Source organism: Antedon mediterranea, chromosome 1, assembly GCF_964355755.1.
Source record: "Antedon mediterranea chromosome 1, ecAntMedi1.1, whole genome shotgun sequence".
NCBI classification, from domain to species: domain Eukaryota; kingdom Metazoa; phylum Echinodermata; class Crinoidea; order Comatulida; family Antedonidae; genus Antedon; species Antedon mediterranea.
In genome coordinates this window covers 36,845,660-36,866,153 of record NC_092670.1, presented here as the reverse complement: position 1 = coordinate 36,866,153, position 20,494 = coordinate 36,845,660, and the positions used below count along the sequence as shown (strand labels likewise).

Sequence of the window (20,494 nt, the reverse complement as noted above, 5' to 3'; positions counted from 1 at the left end):
CGGATAGAAATATCATTCTGTTCCATAAACGGTGTACCAGCGAGTAGCTCAACGTCGAGGTCCTTAACGACGAGGCCATTGAAAGTCAAGTCTTTATTGTCACGTGTAAAGGTGACGTTTGTCTCGCCCATAACCTGTAACTGCGAAGATCCATCGGCTTGGTGTGCTGATTGACTACTGGGCTTAATCTGAACGCCAAGTAAACGTGCAGTTGATTCACGGATCATGTTGCCAGTAGCACCGCTGTCTATAGTAATATGTACGGTATTATAGCCGTGAAAGGCTTCGAGATATGGCGACTGACGTACCTGTATTCGAAGAGCTGAGGATGAACCAGATGGTGGGTCGTTGGGATCCTCGACACGGGTGGAATCCTGTTCATAGCAGTAACTGTCGTCATCGTCGAAGATGTTTGCGGCCCGGGCACGTGCCATGTAGCGGCGGTCGCGTTCCGGAAGGAACTTGCACTCACTGAGAAAGTGGCGGTCTGGTCGTCCACCTTGTTTGCAAAATGGGCAGCATTTATTTGGTTTGTTATTGTATGTCTGAGTATTGAATGTCTTAGGTGGGTAGCGGGAACGCGGTGGTTGAGAAGGAAGAGAAGCTGGTCTTTGAAACGGTAAAATCGCTGAACGCATGACTCTTGTGTCATCGGAAGTTTTGATTTCTTCTAATAGGGAAGTCATAGCTTGTGAAATTTCAGGCTTGATGGACGCCAGTGTACGTGAGCGAAGCTCTGTGCCATACCTCTGTTTGACGAGTTGGGGAAGTGAAGGGTGAACTAAGCGTAGCCATGTCAGTGTGAGTAGGTTTTCAAGTGAAGGGGTGAGTTCTTCGTCTTCCGTAATAGGTTGATTGTGGTGAGTTATAACACTGTCTGCTTGAAGAAGATTGTCATCAATGAAAGCTAGCAAACGTTGGTATAGATCCTCTGGGCGTTCATCTGGGCCCAGACTAATGTTAGCAAACTCTAAGAAATGAGCCCCACTAGATTGGAACCCGTAATGTAATCGTATGCATTGCCAGATGCAAGGTAGTGATGTGGATGATTTTACGATAGTGTTTCTTGAGATTACAGGGCAATAGTTAGCAATTTGACCTAACATTAGTTCCAACATGGTTACTTTCTGTTGTGCAGATAAAGCATTAGCTACGTTGTCTTCAAAACCATTGTCATCAGTGAACCCTCGGAGTGGGGAAGCTCTGGTTTTCTTGCCCCACGAGAAACCTTCCACCAGGAAATTGGCGAATTTAGTGTCTAATGTTAACGTGTACATGAGGTTTTGACGCCAATTCTCAAATGTGTTTATTGTTTCGTTTTTACCTAAGCACCATTGCTTGGGGGCACGATTGGATGCAGCCATTGTTGTGGTGTTTATACAAAGTGTACTGAATGAAACGTTATTCCTCTATTGACGAACGGAGAATTACAGCGACTGCAGTATGCGCCGGTCAGTTGCTCGCCTGTGGATGTGCGATAACGGCAGTATAAGTACTATAGTTATAGGGCTAGGCCTAGGTCTGCCTCCTGTGTAGACGGTAAGTCGATATTCTTGTGGGCAGTAAAATGTGTTGCGTAGGATTTTCGTTTCCCGACGCTGCCACCACGCCAACTTGGTAATAATATAGACAATACTCACACAGATAATACAACTGAATAACCGATACTTGAGGTATAACAATAATGTAACTTTATTAACAAAGCAAACAGTAAACATTCGTATGTAAAACAACAACAACGAGGGGGCTCACATGGAGCGCCGTACGTGACATAACAGCCAAACTGGCGCTGTGTAGACAAATGAATTTTGTTGAGACAAAATAAATTTTGTCGCGACAAAATAAATTTTGTTAGCCGAGCCTACTCAAGCGTGGGACAAAACGTTTTTTAAAACATTTTGTCCCACGCTTGAGTAGGCTCCGTTTTAATATTTAAATTAGAAGGCGGAGTTTAAACGTGAAAAGGGCAAGACAGGGTGAAGCTATCTTTGACATTTGTTATTGGTTAAGTTATTATGGCTGAGCATGCCTCCGTCTCTATTGCTATCATATTAATCTATTTTATAATATCAGGGAACCCCCGAAAATATCAGATATGATCAGTATTCATACTTTGACAATTTAATATCTACGTCGTCAGTAATAATTATTATTATAATGTATTCTATATTAAAAAATCGGAAAATGGTTTTCATTAGAGCCCTGCTTATTACTTAAGTAAAATTGTAGTAATGGGGCTATTTAATATTTTGTCGTTTAAAATATTATTTATTAATCTTATAAAATGTATATACTTTATTTTAAAATTAAAGATGTATTGTCTCCCAAAATCATGAAAAATAAAGAATAGGCCATTATGCAGTTTTAATGAAGTTGTTCACTTCCATAAGAAAAAAGAATGGGGAAAAAAATTATTTCAACTATAAAAAGACAAAATAAACAGTTAAATTACCCAAAAACTCATTGGCTTCCAGACAATTTGACAATTTTTTGCTTTAAATTACAGTTTTTTCAGATAAATAATTTTTTTTCAGACCCAATTTTTTGTGAAAGTGAATAACTATTATGTGACATTAAAATAACATATTCAACAAAAAGATTAAAACATTTTTTTCAGGGGACAATATATCTTTAAGATAATAATAATCATTGCAGAAATAATGATGCTGAAAGCTGTCCGTTATTTGAAAAAAAAAACATTTAAAGAACTGACTACAAAAGATTGCTCATGTTAGTTTTATTATAACAGTCATCCACCCTGCGAAACCTAATAACCTTTAACCTACAGTAGTAAGTAGGCCAGGTAGCCACGTTGGCTAGGTTCAGGACTGATTGCCCATAAAACATTCGATGTATAAATATCAACACCCCAGACAGTGTAATAATGACCTTTCCAGACCGAAAACCATTCTGCCCGAAATTACAATACTTTCTTGATACAACTCCATATTTTATTAGTGGAAAATGCATTTTTATTTAACATCAATCTTATCAAGCCAGGCAAAGACTGAATACGTACATTAAAAGTACAAAGAACAATGTAAACCTATAAACAATTATTTGCAATTACCAATGTATAATAAATAAAATCAATCATGGAGAAGGTGGAAAGATTATATACACTGCCATGGGAATGGATACTTGAGTGGCGCCATATGTCAGTTGTGTGAACACCCATATAACTATTTGGTCAAAGTTGAATTATATCTTTCGAGGGTGTAAATATATAATAATATGCAACCGAGAGTAAAATTAATAGTTAAACGTAAATTTGAAATTAAATTTAACTTTTTAACGACAATTTGCAATATCATAATCTATGGCGTACCAAACTGTCATTTATTTAGGCAACTAAAATATCTTAGTTTTTAATAGATGTAGTTAGTTTACAATATAGATCTTAGGTTCCAATAGAGATATATCCCTGTTATAACCAAGATATCTTTTCAATAAAGATATCTCTATTATTCCAATTAGAGACAATTAATATATGTCTTAAGAGATATATCATAGTTTTGTTCCCTTGAGTTAGGCCTATTAGCAATTTAGTATTCCTATCAAATAAACTTGGTAGGCCTATATAGACGATGCAATTCCCATAAGAATAAATAGGCCTATACTAACTATTATATTAAAATAAATGTATTAACTAAAATCATTTCATTACTACTCAACTTATCAGATGTTATCGTAAATAGTGTTGTCATTTTCTTTATCAATATTATCGGTATCGATATAAATCTTCAACCATCTTTAATATTTATTACCAAAATTGGTAGGCATATAGGGCTACCCGGGAGGGCTACGTGTTCCGTTTTGCTGAATCGGAATTAATTTTAAGTATACAATGATATTGTTATACGTCAGTATAAACTGTACTTATACTCGACGCAAAGTATTCAAGTTCACCAGTGTAGAGGAGGTCGTAAAATGATATTCGCGAGCTGTTTGATCGTAGGCCTATAACTGTCAATCTTCGAGTTTCCAATAACAACCCCGCCTTCTAATTTAAATGTTAAAACGTTTTGTCCCACGCTTGAGTAGGCTCGGCTAACAAAATTTATTTTGTCGCGACAAAATAAATTTTGTTGCAACAAAATGAATTTTGTCTACACAGAATGAATTTTGTCTATACACAGAATGAATTTTGTCTACACAGAATAAATTTTGTCTACACAGAATACATTTTGTCGCCACAAAATAAATTTTGTCCACACAGAATTAATTTTGTCTACACAGAATTAATTTTGTCCACACAGAATTAATTTTGTCTACACAAAATGAATTTTGTCGTTACAGAATGAATTTTGTCGCCACAAAATGAATTTTGTCGTTACAGAATGAATTTTGTCTACACAGAATTCATTTTGTCAACACAAAATTAATTTTGTCTACACAGAATGAATTTTGTTTACACAGAATTAATTTTGTCGAGACAAAATGAATTTTGTCAAGACAAATTTAATTTTGTCCACACAGAATAAATTTTGTCAACACAAAATGAATTTTGTCAATACAAAATGAATTTTCCAATAACAACCCCGCCTTCTTCAAAATGAATTTTGTCAATACAAAATGAATTTTGTGTTGACAAAATGAATTTTTTATTGACAAAATTAATTATGTGTAGACAAAATTGTAATATTTCGACAAAATTAGCATTGTCCCATACGGCACCCCATACTAAAAAGGTTTTTAACATTTAAGTATACTGATTATAATGACCATCTACAAAAAGGGATATTGTTATTGATAAGAAAAATGTACTTTTACAATTACAATCAATTGTTTGATTGATCAGTCTAATTTGTATTATTTTAAGGCCCACTAAATCAAATTCCTGGATCAACCGCTGTTATCCTTCTTCAGTAGCTTTACATACTTATGATGCAAATCCTGTCTTGCAGTTTAATTTAAAATTAATTAAAGTTCTATAGACTGTTCTTCATCAGAAGCTTGGCAGTGATTTGATTAAAATATCCCTTAGTTTCCGCCTCAGTGCTTCGTTGCCTTCACTTACAATGTGCGTGGAACTTTCTTCTAATTGTATAATAGTATCTTCTTCTTGCTAAAAAAAAAGTTTATAATTGTATTGTACGCCGTGAGGTGGTTTCCCGAATGATCGTAAAATCAAAACGGTACTGGGTATGACCAACTTGTCACCAACTTAGTCATCCATTCAGAGAAGTACTGATGTAGTAGCCTATCTGTACGGTGACCATAGAATGTGACCCGAGACATGACTAACTACGACTTTTAGTTGATAGAAGATTGAAAAATTTGTTTACAACTCTTAACAAATTTTTCAATCTTCTATCAACTAAAAGTCGTAGTTAGTCATGTCTCGGGTCACATTCTATGGTCACCGTACAGATAGGCTACTACATCAGTACTTCTCTGAATGGATGACTAAGTTGGTGACAAGTTGGTCATACCCAGTACCGTTTTGATTTTACGATCATTCGGGAAACCACTGTATGTGGATGTTTAATGAAATTATGTCAATAATGTTTACACACTAGGCATATAAATAGTAATGTTTGTTATCGTGAACTGGTACTGTATAAGGTAAGCTGCTGTTTAAATTTAATGAATGAATTCATTCTCATCCAACAGCGAGCACAAACTCGCCAAATGCACAGTTTATTGTGCTTATAAACTTATAAGTCTCATTTGAGGCTTAGGGAGTGGCATTGAAAGAGTTGTACTGAGTTACAATCCTGGCACTAAGTCAGGGATTGAACCCTGAACCTTGGGATTGGAAGGCAAGCATTTTAACCACCAACCAACAGCTCCACTATAATATTTACCAAATGAATAATATGACCTCTTGGTGATTCTTCAACTTTGACATCGGAAATACCAGCCTATTTAAAAGAAATATTACAGTGCTGTACATGAAACTACTAAAGCTATTACTTAAATTAAAGATAAAAATTCATCATCAACTCGATGAGCATTCCCTTATTCATTTATTTATAATGGGTAACCTCTTCAGTCAAAGACTGGTCTCCCAGAGGGCCCAGTTATGATCAGTGGCTGTGTGTGTACTAGTATAGTACACCGAGGTAACCCCACTACTCATCTCGAAAGATGTACTAGGTTCTTTAAAGTGCACATATGCTAGATGTGTACACTGGATCTACGGTTTATTTGAGAAGACTTGTTCTACCAACAGAACCATGGAGTGATGCTTGCCAATGTTATGGCTACATAATTACGGTTCCACTGTCTTAATAATAATGTGCTAGTAAGACAAAGGCAGCAATTATAAAGATTGGTTCTCACATAGGATGCAACACAAGGACTTAAACGCAACACAAAGACGTAAACAAGTTGACCAATCACAAGCTACAGTTTGAATAATCTATTGCTTGTGATTGGCCAAATAACTTGCATTGCGCTTATGTCCTTATGTTGTGTCATAGTGTGCACTAATCTTTAAAGATGAATTGTCCCCTAAAAACATGAAAAATGAAGATTAATAAAATCAGACTTCAAATAGGCCATTTTGCAGTTTTAATATAGTTATTCACTTACAAAAAAACCCCAAAAACAATGAATTCAAAAGGAAAACAAAACGTTTAAATTTTAACCAAAAACCATTGTCTGACAGAAGATTTAAGTACTGAATTTTTGCATTAAATTACATTTTTTTTTAATGTCACATAATAATTCACTTTGACCAAAAACTGGATTAAAAAAAATGTTATCTTTAAGCATTGTTTCAGATGCAATTTTTATACCATACCTTATCCAAACTTTGGACAAATTCATCAACATTGATGCATCCATAAATATAATGTTTTGGTTTTTTTGGTACTTCTTCTTCTCTTCTCCTTTTTCTTGATACTTGAATATCAACTGGAGGGTTTGAAGGTGGCACATTCTGAAAAAAAAAAATTCCTTTTTATTGATTTATTAGTGAAGCCTTTAATAATTTGAAGAAATTGTAATCATCAATAATGGATAGCAGTTAATTTAGCACAGTCTGAGCAAGTTGCAGACTTTCAAAGTTTCCAGATATTTTAAGTGATCTCCCGAGGGCGTTTATTCGGGGGGGGGGGGGGGGGGAGCATTTATTTTTTGGGTGTAATATAGTAACATGTATAATCAAATAAATACCTCCTAGATTTGAAAAAAAATACAAGACAATTAATATCAAGAAGTGATAAAATACAGTAAAAATTGTATCGAAATGCTTGGTAAATTGTAGATCATGCCAATCAATGCATTCTACTACAAATAGAAATGTGTTGTAATACAATGTTCTGTATATATGCATGTTTATTCTAGGAAATAAATAAAGGCCTCGGGATGTTTATTCGAGGGGGTGGGGGAGGGTGTTTATTCAAAATGATGTTCTATGGTGGCGTTTATTTGAGGTTGGCGTTTATTCAAAGCAGGGCGTTTATTCAAATAAATACGGTATTAGCATGTTCTCACTTGTAATACGTATTGATTGTCTTTCACCACCAGAACACCTGTAACAGCAGACACCAGCACACCTGGGCGCACTTCAGTTGGCGTAAGATCATCAGAAATCTAAAACAAGTACCATTTATACATCAGTCACTTATACGCTGCATTTAGACTTAATGATATATTTATAAAAACAATAGAAGTAACAGTATATTGGAAATATTCTTTTTTCCAAACCAATAATTAGTAAAACTAACCTTGAATAGGCCCTCTAGAGGTCAGTCTGTTTGATGATAGATCATCATTATTTCTGAAGAAGCTGTCCGATCAGGACAGCGAAACTGTCAAGGTTAGTTTTACTAATTATTGGTTTGGAAAAAAGAATATTTCCAATATACTTATACCTTCAAACCAGATGAACATTTTCAATCAATAGAAGTAACATATGCAGATGAACTAAAGTGTCCATATAAAGTTCAACAACATAAATAAAATTATAATAATTAAAAACTTATAAAAGTTTTGTTACTTGTACAAAGTCATAAGAAATCTTAACCATTATATTAATTGTTTTTTAAAGAAGATGGTATATTAAGGAGAGTATTATTATTGAGGAGTATTAATATTAAGAGTATCACCTGTTCAGATATTTCAATCTTCTCAAATTTTCGTTTGACTGGAACGTTTAGAATTTCTCCTCGTGTAAAAGTTACAGGCGATGGGTCCTACATGTTTAAAGAAACGTATTGAAAATAGACGGTAGTATCAATCAATGGCACACTAAGCACACTAAACAAAACATGAAACATAACCTTGAAAGTAGTAGGTAGCTTTCATAATAATGATACTGTATATTTATGTAGATTTAGATTGATCCAATGCATATGTTGCTGAATGTTAAAAGGCTTTCTAGTATTTGTTACCAGCTGAGTAGTTTAAAAACTTAATTGCAGAGATTTATAAATTACTGTATAAAAATATTGTAACCAATAAATGAACTCAACAGAACTCATCCGTAACAGAAGTACTTAGCTTAGTTAAATAATATTTTGGGTCTGAATTTATCGTCTGTCATGACGGGATTGGGCCATATATACAGTATATATAACTAACAATAACAGTACTTTACCGATTCAATCTGGAGATCTGTCTTGTGCGGTAAGGATGCCGGTGGACGAGAGTAGCCTGCAGGTATGATCAAATGACCAGGCTAAAAATACAAAACAATGAGTGTTAAAGCTCTATCTACACTATCAAACCAGTTTTACAAAAGTGTGATGTGCCCAAATTTGGTAGTGATATGACATCATTATGTCCATATATGGGCACATCACATTTTTTTTGTCACATGAAGTTTGATAGTGTAGACAGAGTTAGTTGGCCTACCCAACACATGTTGGTTGCAAAAAAAATTGCCTACAGATTTTTAAATATGTATTACATAATATAGGCTTTGCACATAAACTTTGACAGTGTAGGCAGAGCTTTAGATACCTTAAGGTCTTTAATCATTTTGTTGGCCTGGGAAAATCCCATAGCGGGATCAATGGGGCAATAACATGCCTTCATTGATAGAGGTTGAAAAGGTGCCAGGGCGTCCAAGTATGGAAAATCCGGCTCTACAAAAAAAAAATTGAAAAAAGGTAGTTACATTAATACAATCTGAAGCTATTGAAATTTTGAACAGCAAGACATCATTTTTTGATTAATTGAATGAAAAATTTACCTGTAAATAGAACAGTGTTAAGACTTGATTTTCCCCACATCTCCATAAAATGTACAGCATCGCCGAACCTCAATGATGGATGGCCGGTGAAAACCACACAAGGTGTCTTGAACTGATTGCTAAATTCACCTGAAAATTACCATAATAAAAAAAAACCTGTAAAGCTCAGTCTACACTATCAAACTAGTTCGACAAAAACAGTGTGAGGTACCCAAATATGGTAGTGATATTCCTAAATATGGTATGTAATTGACAGTACAAAGAAAATATCAAAATCTTTATCACTGAAAAAGCTTATTTAATACTGTAGGAACATACATTTAAATAAACACATTTTTGTTATGGCTTTTTAATAAATTTTAACATTTTGCACATTTTATAATTTTAACATTTTTAATCTGTTTGAGATTTTAAATTTATGAATCCTCTTGTAGTATTATGTTTGAATGCCATCTGTATATGTTTGTATTGTTGTTAAGAGGGCCTCTTCAAGTAAGCTGTAGTAGTACAGATGTTAAGGGCTACCCTAGTAAAATAAAGTTGAATAAATAATAAATGTGTTTTCTACTGCTGTTACTGCAGTAGAGTAGGTTAATACTGCAGTAAAGAATGGTTGCTTACCATGAATTGATGAATAGTGTTTAAGCCTATTGTTCTTGATAAGATCAGCATGTGGAAAAGGTGGTTCAGGAAGGTATACCTTTGAATGTTTAGCGCTACACAGCCTGTAAAACAAAGAAAATACTCAAGTACTCACATTCTAGAGACAATTTATTTTTTGTTTTTATATTTAATACCTAATTGTTCTCAACTCAGATTCTCCTTTCCAAAACATAGAGGAATAATTTTGTAGAGAGTGATATTATTTTTATTTTGTTTACAAACTAAAAGTAAACAAGATCCGTATTTATTACAAACATATTTCACAAGTTTTTTATCATTTGCGAAATAATTCAATTAAACGTTTTTGCCAGACTTACCATTCTGAAAATATTTGTGAGTATGCAAGAGAACAGTCTGCAACCGGAGAGATGAAGTAAATAGGAATCTGGGATAATCCCATATTATCCATGTAGCCCCACAAACATTCAAACAGGTCAAATAGGACACCAGACGGATAACATGGCACTAAAACATTACCACCATTCTTGACTGTAACAGCTGAAATGAGAAATTCTTTAAAATGTCAGTCATGTCCAAACTTTTAAATTCAAATTCAACATTTATTTGTTTTAATTACATAGCATAATCCCGAATACATATAATACCAATAATAGCTATAGTAGTTTACACCGTCTTTTTGGTGAAAAAATCTGATATTTAAAAAAATTTATAGAGCTATTACAAAACTAGAGGGTCAACTCCAACACAATCAAGCTCAAAAAGCAATCTACCAGTAGCATGTTTAATTCACCAACCTGAGCATATTCTTATAAATATGTAAATATTATTATATTATAAATCCAAAGGCAAATTACTGAAAAAAATGACAATGCTGTGGGTATCAGTGGCTGGATCTCAATGGAGATACAAAAAAAAAAGCGAAAAGCTAAATCAAAACGATAAAGTAAACAGCCAGAAAAGTTAGCAGAGCTTTCGGGCAACACTAGCAAGTGAGGGAATTTGGATAAAGTCATATCATATGAGTTGGCAAGTGCTGCCTGGGTAGACAGGAATAAAAGAAATATAACAATAGAAACAGCATGTTGAATAGTGGGTGGAGACTGAATAAGAGTAGAGAACAAAGAAGGTGATGTCATATCACTACCATATTTGTGCATATCACCACCGTATTTGGGCACATCATACTTTTTTTGTCAAACTAGTTTGATAGTGTAGACAGAGCTTTCTGTGAGGTAATAGAAAATGATTAGTGAGTACTGACCTAGATTACTGCAAAACTCGCCCAACATGGTGTCTGGGTTGTGTCCAGGAGTTTGCGTTACCCCTGTAATGATCATGACATCACTATCTTTCATTGGCTGTTGATTGATAGGTGCAGCATGAGTGGTGAGAAAGGATGAGCCAGCAACATAAGATATCTGTAAAAATAACAATAAGGACTTTTAGACTGAGTGAACGTGCACACGACGCATGGGTCATAGTTGACTGTTCTCGGCAGTAGCACAATATTTTAAGTCAAGACAACAGTAGAGATAGTATAGCAGAAACAGATTACTGCTTTCATGTGACTTCTCATATGTAAACAATATAAATATCACCCCATCATGTTTCAGTACCACAAAAACTGAAGGACCTACCAAAACTACCATAATATTATACCACTAACACTTCCAACACCACAATTAGAGCTACCAATACCACTACCAAAAACCTGAAGCTGTAGCTTGGTGGTTAACATGCTTGCCTTTCTATCCCAAGCTCCGGGGTTCAATCCTGACCTAGTGCCAGGGATGCAACTCATGACTCTTTCAACTCCACTCCCTAAGCCTCAAATGAGAATTAGTTTATAAGCACGGTAAATTATAAAATAGTTTATCCATCCTGTAATTGGTGAGTTACTCGCTGTTGGATGCGTAGGATAAAAAAAATGCAAATCCAAATAATAATATCACCACCAAAACTACAAATACTGGTACCACATGCACACCCAGAGCTACCAATACCAACACCACAACATCACTACCACATAGCTGGCATATTGATCTACATATTATACATATTACCTTTTCAAAATCAGATTGAATCATCCAATTGCATCCACCAAGACAGTAACCTGAACTTAGTGGCACAACGGTTACAGCACCAAATAGATTCTACATTGAGATGAAAATAATTTATTGTATATAAACTGTAATAAAGGTTAAAATGCATTCGTAAATTTAATAAATAAACAAATGTACAGTAATTTGTAATGTATAATAGGTAACACATTTAACTCTCATTTACTTGTGTTGGACTAAGAGATGGGACTAGGAGATGGGACAGTTTGTTACACTTGGATATTAAATAAATAAAAAAAGAATACATTTTTTCAATATCCAATCACTTTTCAGTCAGGAGTCCTCCCTCTAGCCAATCTATAATACCTCGATGGTAAAAACTTACCGTTTTTTCAGCAAATGACACTAATTTGACCTTTGCTAATGCGCTGTTTACATCTTGCTGTGTATAACAATTTCTCCATGATGGTATGTTGAGGGCAGACTTTAATGGTGCTGGTAATTTCTTTAAAATATCCGGCTGCTTCCAACGACTGGCTACGATCCTTTTACCAACTCGTCCCATGAACTCCACTAATTCATCCATATACAATCTGGGTGTAAATGTTACTGTAGTAGTGAATTACCTTTATACTGCAGTATTATGGTTATACTGCAGTATTATGGTTATACTGCAGTATTATGGTTATACTGCAGTAATACATTTATGATCCAAAAAATGACCGGGGTAAAAATGTGCAGCGCATTGATTATACTGCAGTATTAAGATTATACTGCATTATTACGATTATACTGCAGTAATACATTTATGATAAAAAAAAATGACCGGGGTAATAATGTGCAGCGCATTGAGAGCTTGCTTATAAAATGTGCTATATAAGAATGAACAATTATTATTATCATTATATTTCTGTCTCTTTATCTTTAAAGCTTGGTTTCCACTAGCGATGTAACAAAACACAACATGCGCAACGCAAGAAAATGCCCTTCCAATAATTATGCCTGCATGAAAGAAAACCTGCGATGTTTGCAGCACTGTTGCGTCGTCGGTTTCCACTTGTGATTACGCAATACATCACTTTCCGTCAATACGTTGCTGCATTGTATTCTAGTGGGAACCATGCTTTAGATGCCTTTGAAACATCAAAATTGCATTACCAATTCTCAGTCACTATTGACTTATAACAATAGTATTTCGCTGGAGCATAGAAATATTATAAATATCTCTATGGTTGGAGGTACACACCTAATTGGTGACAGTGGCTTACTGCTTTTGTGCTTTCCTGGCAGCTACAGACAATTATATATTATCTCCTTACGTTGTATTTGTTTAATAATAATAATAATACAAAATGACTTACTTTCCAAATTGCACTGTGGGTTCTGTTGCATATATTGTTCCTTTGAAACCAGCATACTAAAAATAAACAAAACTAATCATGTAAAACAGGAGAGACTCTAGCTCTCTGCATTTTTTGCTATACCATCCATCATACTTTTTCTGTGCTGTACTGGCAAAAATGTGCCCTGTAATATGTATAAAACCAAAAATAAACATGACTCACCTCGGTTATAAATGGAAGTGCCAACATGCAGTGATAATTTGAGATAAGAATGGCATCAATGTTAGATATATTAAACATATCAAACTACAGCAGAAAATAGTAATTATTAACATATATTATATAAATTTCTCAACAAATGAATTATGTTTGTATAAAGCTCTGTCTACACTATAAAACTAGTTATGTCGATAGGCACATCACATTTTTTGTCACATAAAGTTTGATAGTGTAGACAGAGCTTAAGGACTTCTATGTAAACTTATAATGAGCTATAATTTATGCAGTAATTTACTTATCAGTTATAAATAAATCCAATTTATTACAAAGTTTCTAAACTAAAAAAATAAATAAAAAATGTGATGTAGACATATATGGACATGATATCAAATCGCTACTATATTTGGGCATATCACTACCATACAGTATTTGGACACTTCACATTTTTTTGTCAAACTAGTTTGATAGTGAATCAGAGCTTTAAAATATCAACTGACCTCTGGTAGGCAGACTTCAGGACAACTATCAATAAGGACTCTTCCACCACATTCCTTAAGCTCCTGTGCAAAGAATGAGAAAAATGATTTGTTAGACATTGAACGTCTCTAGACAACTGGATAGTTGTCAGTCCAGAATGCAATCTAAACTCCATGGTAGTTTTCGTAGGACCATAAATGTATAATATATTGAATAATAATTGAGCTGTACTTTAGATTGGTGGTTAACATGCTTGCCTTACAATCACAAGGTCCAGGGTTCAATCCTGACCTAGTGCCAGGGGTGTAACTTACAACTCTTTCAACTCCCTAAGCCTCAAATGAGACTTAGTTTTTAAGCATGATATATTGATTATTAAATAGTTTTTATCCATCCTGTAATTGGCGAGTTTGTGCTTGCTGGTCGATGCATATGAAATTTTTTGTTTAAATAAATAAAAAAAATGCAAGATAAAAAGTAAATTAATCTATTTTGTGTCAATGTCAATTTTGTAATGTAAGTATAATCCTTATTTTTTTTTTATTATATTGTTTTGATAGATCAACTTACATTACACTGATCTTTTTCTCCATTACATTTCCATGTTGATAGTTTAGCAAGTCGTGTGCTAAAAATTATTGAACAATTTCAAAATTAAAATATACAAATACGCACAAAGTTAACATAGAAACATATTCAATGCAAAAGCATTAATTACATACAATATAGAATTTCGTTTTTGATACAGATTACAGTACAAAATTAGGTTGATGTTTGAAATTTTATACCCATCAGGGTTTTTATTATCAAGATAAAGGAGATGTAGAAATAGACGATTAAAAAATCCTCGAGTCTACACTCTAAAAATAGGAAAAACACCTCAGAAAGTCTCCCATTACACTCACAGTACTTTGGGACCTAAATATTTGTCCGTTTTAAAATTGGTTGGAATGTATTTAATTCAAGGAATAATATATACAAGGAAAAAATGTATAAACTCACCTGGGAACTAGCGTAAGCGGAATGAAATGCTGTAGTGACTGGAGATCAAGACTGCAGTCCAACATCAGGGTTGTACCCTTGAATGTTACAACTATGCAGGGGGCATTTGGCTTTTCAGACAGGCAATACTGAGAAAAATAAAGTACAAATTCATTATTGCATGCATTTACATAGAAATTATTATCAAATAAGATTCCCACTAACTGAATGGAAATGCTTAATAATTAAGAGTTGACTGCAGTGTATATGGTTTTCTATCAACGACAAGGTTGCTGTGCCGACAGAATTTTTTAATCACTTTAATTTAAGTTAAATTTTGGGTTGTATGTCACAATTGATAATTATTTGATTTGAATTGTTTCTTTCTTTCAGATTTTCAATTGTGTGCAAATTGCTAGTAGTAGCACCAACAAAAGAGAATAGGGGTCGGGCCTATGTACATATAGGGCTACACATATTTTGCCTACCTAGGTAGGATATGCCAATATGGTACAAATACGACAACGCAACAGCTGCGCTGCCATTAGAAATTACTCAGAGCATAAATACCCCCTCACTGTCATGGCAGAGAATAATTTCGCCAGTGTAGCATAGCAAATAGCTATACAAAACAACCTTATTGCTACACATTTCTAAAATTGTGTAGCAAAAAATACAATACAAAACTATCTTTCTCGACTAAAAAATCAGTTTGATTAGCAATAATTGCTAAACAAAATTTTAAAATGAAATTTTTCCCTGCATGGCCTAGCTAGCTAGAGGAGCAGTAGTAGTACTACTACTAGCTAGAGTAGTAAGTAGCCATAGCCTAGCCTCTACTACTAACTAGCCTAGCTAGTCTAGTAAGTAAGCCTATATAGGCCTACTAGGCTAGTTTAGTTAGGCCTATTTTATAGGCCCTACCTAGCTAGTTCTAGTAGTAGTAGGCTAGTAGGCCTAGCTAGCCTAGACTAGTAATAATAAAGTTTAAATGTTACATACCAATTTCATTTTTATAAATTACAATTCAGAAGCAAACAGAAAATGTTCAGAAAATACTAGTGATCCTCATAACATATGATTAACATAAATATTATGAACACAAATATAAAGTACAGTAGGCCTAGGCCTGGCCCTAGCTAGGCAATCCTACAATTCGTCGATCAACAACAACAATACAACTCAACATCCATGTGTTTTCATTTGATGGACGAGTTCATTTATAATTTGGGGTTTAAAACATATCTTTGCAGCTATTACAGTGAATAAAAATATGTCCATATACTCTTGTTGAATACATTTATAATTTAATCAAATAACATAACAAATTCACATCTATATTTTTATATACACGGCTATTTTTAAAATTGTAAAGTTGTACATATATAATTAAATGAGTTGTTTCTTTAATAAATGGAACAAACTCCATTTACTGGAAACTTAAATTTCAAACAAACACATCTGAAAAATCTGAAAAGTCATCCCAGAAAAATAGATAAAGTAAGTAAAGATTAAAAATTAAAAGTTTATATTATAGTTTTAGATAGACTATTCGTGGTATTTAGTTTATACCACAGAAGTAATTACTTAATTAAGTCCTAGTAATATCATCAAGAGCTAGCCTAGCTAACCAGAAAAGTAAGGTAAAAGCTAGGGATGAGCTAGCTAGTAGTAGTGTGTAGGCTAGCTAGGCCTACTACTAGACCAGACCGGTCGGTGTGCTTCATGATAAGTGATGGCGGGACTGACCACAGGTCGGTAGCCTACTAGGCCTAGGTGCGTCGCGGAGTGAGTGTAGGCCTAGGCTATAGAAGTATTAATAATTATTGTTCACTAGGCCTAGTTAGGCCTAGACTGGTCCATGAAAAATTATTTTCCATAACTACTCAATCTCAAATTGTTTAATACACAACAGTTCAGTAGTAGAGAGTAGGCCTATTAGTATATGCTAGTTTAGTTAGTATAGGCCTAGCTAGTACAGTAGTGTTGTTTCACACAATTGAGTGAAATATTTGTTGAGCAAAATAGTATTTTAATTTGCAGACATGGATCGTTTACTTCGTCTTGGTGGAGGAATGTCTGGCCTAGGAGGTGGTGCCACAACAAGTGATGCTCCAATGGTGGATACTGCGGAGCAGGTATACATATCATCACTGGCCCTCCTAAAGGTACACAGTTACAAAGTTATTGTAGTCATCTAAAGAAAGTGAATCATACGTAAACCTACATACAGTGCATAATTTAAATTTTTTATTATTTTATTTATTTTCTTGCACAAAATTAGTAGCATTAATAATGTACAGTCTCTTGCGGTAACTGTACATAATACTAAGACTTACCTAGTCTTAAAAAAAGCACTATAAATAGTGATCGAATGTACAGCATGATGCAAAATGTGTTCTCCTTAGCCTGAAACATTAAAATCTATATATAATTGTAGTATTTTCATTTGTATAGATGTTGAAACATGGCCGTGCAGGTGTTCCAATGGAAGTCATGGGCTTGATGCTGGGTGAATTTGTTGATGACTACACTGTTCGTGTTATTGATGTTTTTGCCATGCCACAATCGGGAACAGTAAGTTTGAAATATTAATGGTTTAGTACAGTATATAATGAATGCAGTTGCTGCAGAATATTAGAATAAACTCTTTGCCAGTACTAACATTGATCTCCATTTTTTAATATGTTTTTTTTATCAACTTAATAGGGTGTGAGTGTTGAGGCCGTGGATCCTGTTTTTCAAGCCAAGATGTTGGATATGTTAAGACAAACTGGACGGTAAGGAACAGCAGAGCAAACATATCACTGATTCTAAATTATAGCAATGCTATTTGGCATAAACTGTTGATGAAAGAACTATGTAGGGAAAAACTTAATAGAGAATAGAGTTTCATTTTTGTTTGCTGTTACGAAATATCCATTGCAATAATTTGTTTTTTTCTCTTTATCCTAGGCCAGAAATGGTAGTAGGATGGTACCATTCTCATCCTGGCTTTGGCTGTTGGCTGTCAGGTGTGGACATTAACACGCAGCAGAGTTTCGAAGCACTGTCTGATAGGGCAGTAGCCGTAGTCGTCGACCCTATTCAAAGTGTTAAAGGAAAAGTAAGATTTGAATTTTTTTTTTCATTAATTTTTATCAAAAATGTTACTGTACCTTACTAATTAATGTAGTTAATGTAAGATTTCCAAACTGTGGCAAATTACCCCAGAATGGGTTTTGAGAATTTGACCTTGACGACCCAACGAATGCAAACTGCACCCACCCAAGTTTGTAGGCCGTGCAAACCTCTAGTCTCTGAATAAAGCAGGACAGACATGTAAAGATTTGGTGAATTATAGGTCATGTTTCCACAGCCAACAATTAACCGATATAAATTAACCGATAAACTGTTTAACCTATTCCACTATAGAAAAATTACCGATCATTATCTCATTCAAATCAGATAATTATCGGATAAATGTGATAATTATTAACCTTTGACCTGAAAGACTCCCTAATGTTTGTAAGAATGTTTTGTGCGAAATTTACATCCACAGCATGTAAAACCGTATTATATATCCTGTACATACCATTTTGTTGATATAATTTAGAAGGTGTCCTTTACATCACAACTTTAAGTTGTTTCTTGTTTATTTGACAGGTAGTGATTGATGCTTTCAGGCTGATCAATCCTAACATGATGGTGCTAGGTCAGGAACCACGACAGACAACTTCTAACTTGGGTCATCTCCACAAACCATCAATACAAGCCCTTATTCATGGACTCAATAGGCATTATTATTCTATAGCAATCAATTACAGGAAAAATGAGCTTGAACAAAAGGTATGAACAGGGTTCTAACAAACAGTTGTGCTGGAAGGTAGGGGTGTTATAGATAAAGGGACCATGTGGTAAGGGGTGGTCTTCTCTTAATTTGTGAAAAAACGCCAAGGATAAGTACTTCAATTTCCAATTTTAGATCTGGCAATGCGTTGGATGTAATAACTCTAAATTTGGTCAAATCACAATGGATCTAAATCTTGTCATATTTTTCATGTTATGTTTCAGATGTTGTTAAATTTACATAAAAAGAGTTGGACTGATGGTTTGATGTTGACAGACTACAGTGAGCATTGTAGTGTAAATGAGAAAACAGTAAAGGAAATGCTGGAACTCGCCAAAAACTATAATAAGGTATGAATCATCATGTATAATTATAAGGGAGTATTTTTTTTAAAATCATAAATGTAATATATCCTGCCTTATAAGGAAATAATTATTTTTTTAAACAAATGTACAATATATTCTGCCTTATAAGGAAATATTTCCTTATTTAAAACATGTACAATGCCTTATAGGGAAATTATCTTTTTTAATCATAATGTACAGTATATTGTGCCTTATGAGGAAATAATGTAAAGTCTTAATTGTTCAACATGGTACCAGACAGCTACAGTACAGTGTTTTGTTTGTTAAAATTTACGTATCAACGCTTTGCTATGAAAAAGGCAAAACCATTATTAGATCTTAAAATGATAAATTCATTTATTTATTTGCACTTCCATTGCACTGCATTTTACTACATGTTCGAAAGCAGCCATTGTACCATGTATTTTTAATAAGCAAAACACATCATTGGATATCTAATATTGAATTATGAATTGTGTTAAGTTAATGCATTTCTTTTTGTGTATTAGTCGGTTGAAGAAGAAGATACGATGACAGCAGAACAATTGGCGGTGAAAAACGTTGGCAAACTGGATCCAAAGCGACATTTAGAAGAGCATGTTGAAGTACTGATGACCGCAAATATTGTACAATGCTTAGGGTCTATGTTAAATACTGTAGTCTTCAAATAAACCATTAAATGTAGCTATTAACATTCAATAACTTATAATTAAACTATATGGAACTAACTGTACAAATGAGCACACAATTCAACTAAGTTTTACGTTTTCATGTCGTTTTGTTTTTATGGTATAAACAAAGCATTATGTCTTCAAAAACTTAGTTTTGCTAGACTATAACTCAGCTTTTGTGAAACCTCTATTCATGTGACACCCATTAAGGGGACACTTTATCATAAAACCAACGAGGGTTACTATAATAGGTTTAATACTAAAGCCAAGCCCTATTCTCTGAAGAGTTTTAGTTTTACTGTATGTAAAGTAAAAGTTATGCTGAAAACGATGATTTTCATTTTTCGATTAGTTCATTAAAACTGTATTATTTTATATCTAATTGATGGAGATAACAAACAACAATCATGTCATTCTGTGGAACACTGTGTTCTGTAACGCGTGGCACGTATCGACAGAAAGTGTATTGCGTAATCACAAGTGGGAACCGACGACGCAACAATACTGCAAACATCGCCGGTGTGATTTCACGCAGGCGGGGGCAAACACAATTATTGAAAGGACATTTTCGTACGTTGCGTTGAACCAAGCTTGAACTACACAATGTACCAGTATGAATGGGACCATCCATTTATTGTTTAGACCACCAACATAGGCTATTTTACAGTATCAAAGGTTTATTCACAATGAATGTAAATCTATTTGAGTTTATAAAACAAAACCCAACATTTTCTTGCGTTACGTCGCCAGTGGCAACCAAGCTTTAAAGATGATTGATCAAAAAACGCCGCGCACTAA

General features: G+C 34.2%; 2 protein-coding genes across 2 annotated transcripts; one reads left to right on the top strand and one right to left on the bottom strand.

The window, feature by feature from the left end:
• Positions 1-1,889: 1,889 nt before the first annotated feature.
• On the bottom strand, positions 1,890-16,007 carry LOC140052254 (integrator complex subunit 9-like). Its single transcript, XM_072097760.1, has 19 exons — positions 15,855-16,007; positions 14,874-15,001; positions 14,442-14,499; positions 13,892-13,954; positions 13,398-13,481; positions 13,194-13,249; positions 12,218-12,425; positions 11,836-11,925; positions 11,034-11,190; positions 10,129-10,309; positions 9,770-9,873; positions 9,149-9,277; positions 8,917-9,041; positions 8,552-8,632; positions 8,061-8,147; positions 7,447-7,545; positions 6,752-6,889; positions 5,811-5,867; positions 1,890-5,068 (listed from the first exon to the last, which is right to left on the bottom strand). Exons 1-19 carry the CDS (start codon positions 15,861-15,863, stop codon positions 4,949-4,951), a joined length of 1,974 nt encoding a protein of 657 aa, XP_071953861.1. The 5' UTR covers positions 15,864-16,007; the 3' UTR covers positions 1,890-4,948.
• A 293-nt stretch (positions 16,008-16,300) lies between these two features.
• LOC140054008 (26S proteasome non-ATPase regulatory subunit 14) lies at positions 16,301-20,027 on the top strand. The gene is made up of 8 exons (XM_072098839.1): positions 16,301-16,352; positions 16,896-17,020; positions 17,310-17,429; positions 17,562-17,632; positions 17,808-17,958; positions 18,498-18,680; positions 18,906-19,031; positions 19,535-20,027. Exons 2-8 carry the CDS (start codon positions 16,898-16,900, stop codon positions 19,694-19,696), a joined length of 936 nt encoding a protein of 311 aa, XP_071954940.1. The 5' UTR covers positions 16,301-16,352; positions 16,896-16,897; the 3' UTR covers positions 19,697-20,027.
• Positions 20,028-20,494: the final 467 nt, after the last annotated feature.

Coding starts and splice junctions, on each gene's coding strand:
- LOC140054008 (XM_072098839.1), top strand. CDS start 16,898: ATGGATCGTTTACTTCGTCTTGGTGGAGGAATGTCTGGCCTAGGAGGT. Junction 17,633..17,807: donor ATGTTAAGACAAACTGGACG/GTAAGGAACAGC, acceptor TCTTTATCCTAG/GCCAGAAATGGTAGTAGGAT. Junction 17,959..18,497: donor TTCAAAGTGTTAAAGGAAAA/GTAAGATTTGAA, acceptor TTTATTTGACAG/GTAGTGATTGATGCTTTCAG.
- LOC140052254 (XM_072097760.1), bottom strand. Junction 11,926..12,217: donor TGTCATTTGCTGAAAAAACG/GTAAGTTTTTAC, acceptor ATCTCAATGTAG/AATCTATTTGGTGCTGTAAC. Junction 6,890..7,446: donor ACAATCAATACGTATTACAA/GTGAGAACATGC, acceptor TTTTTTTTTCAG/AATGTGCCACCTTCAAACCC.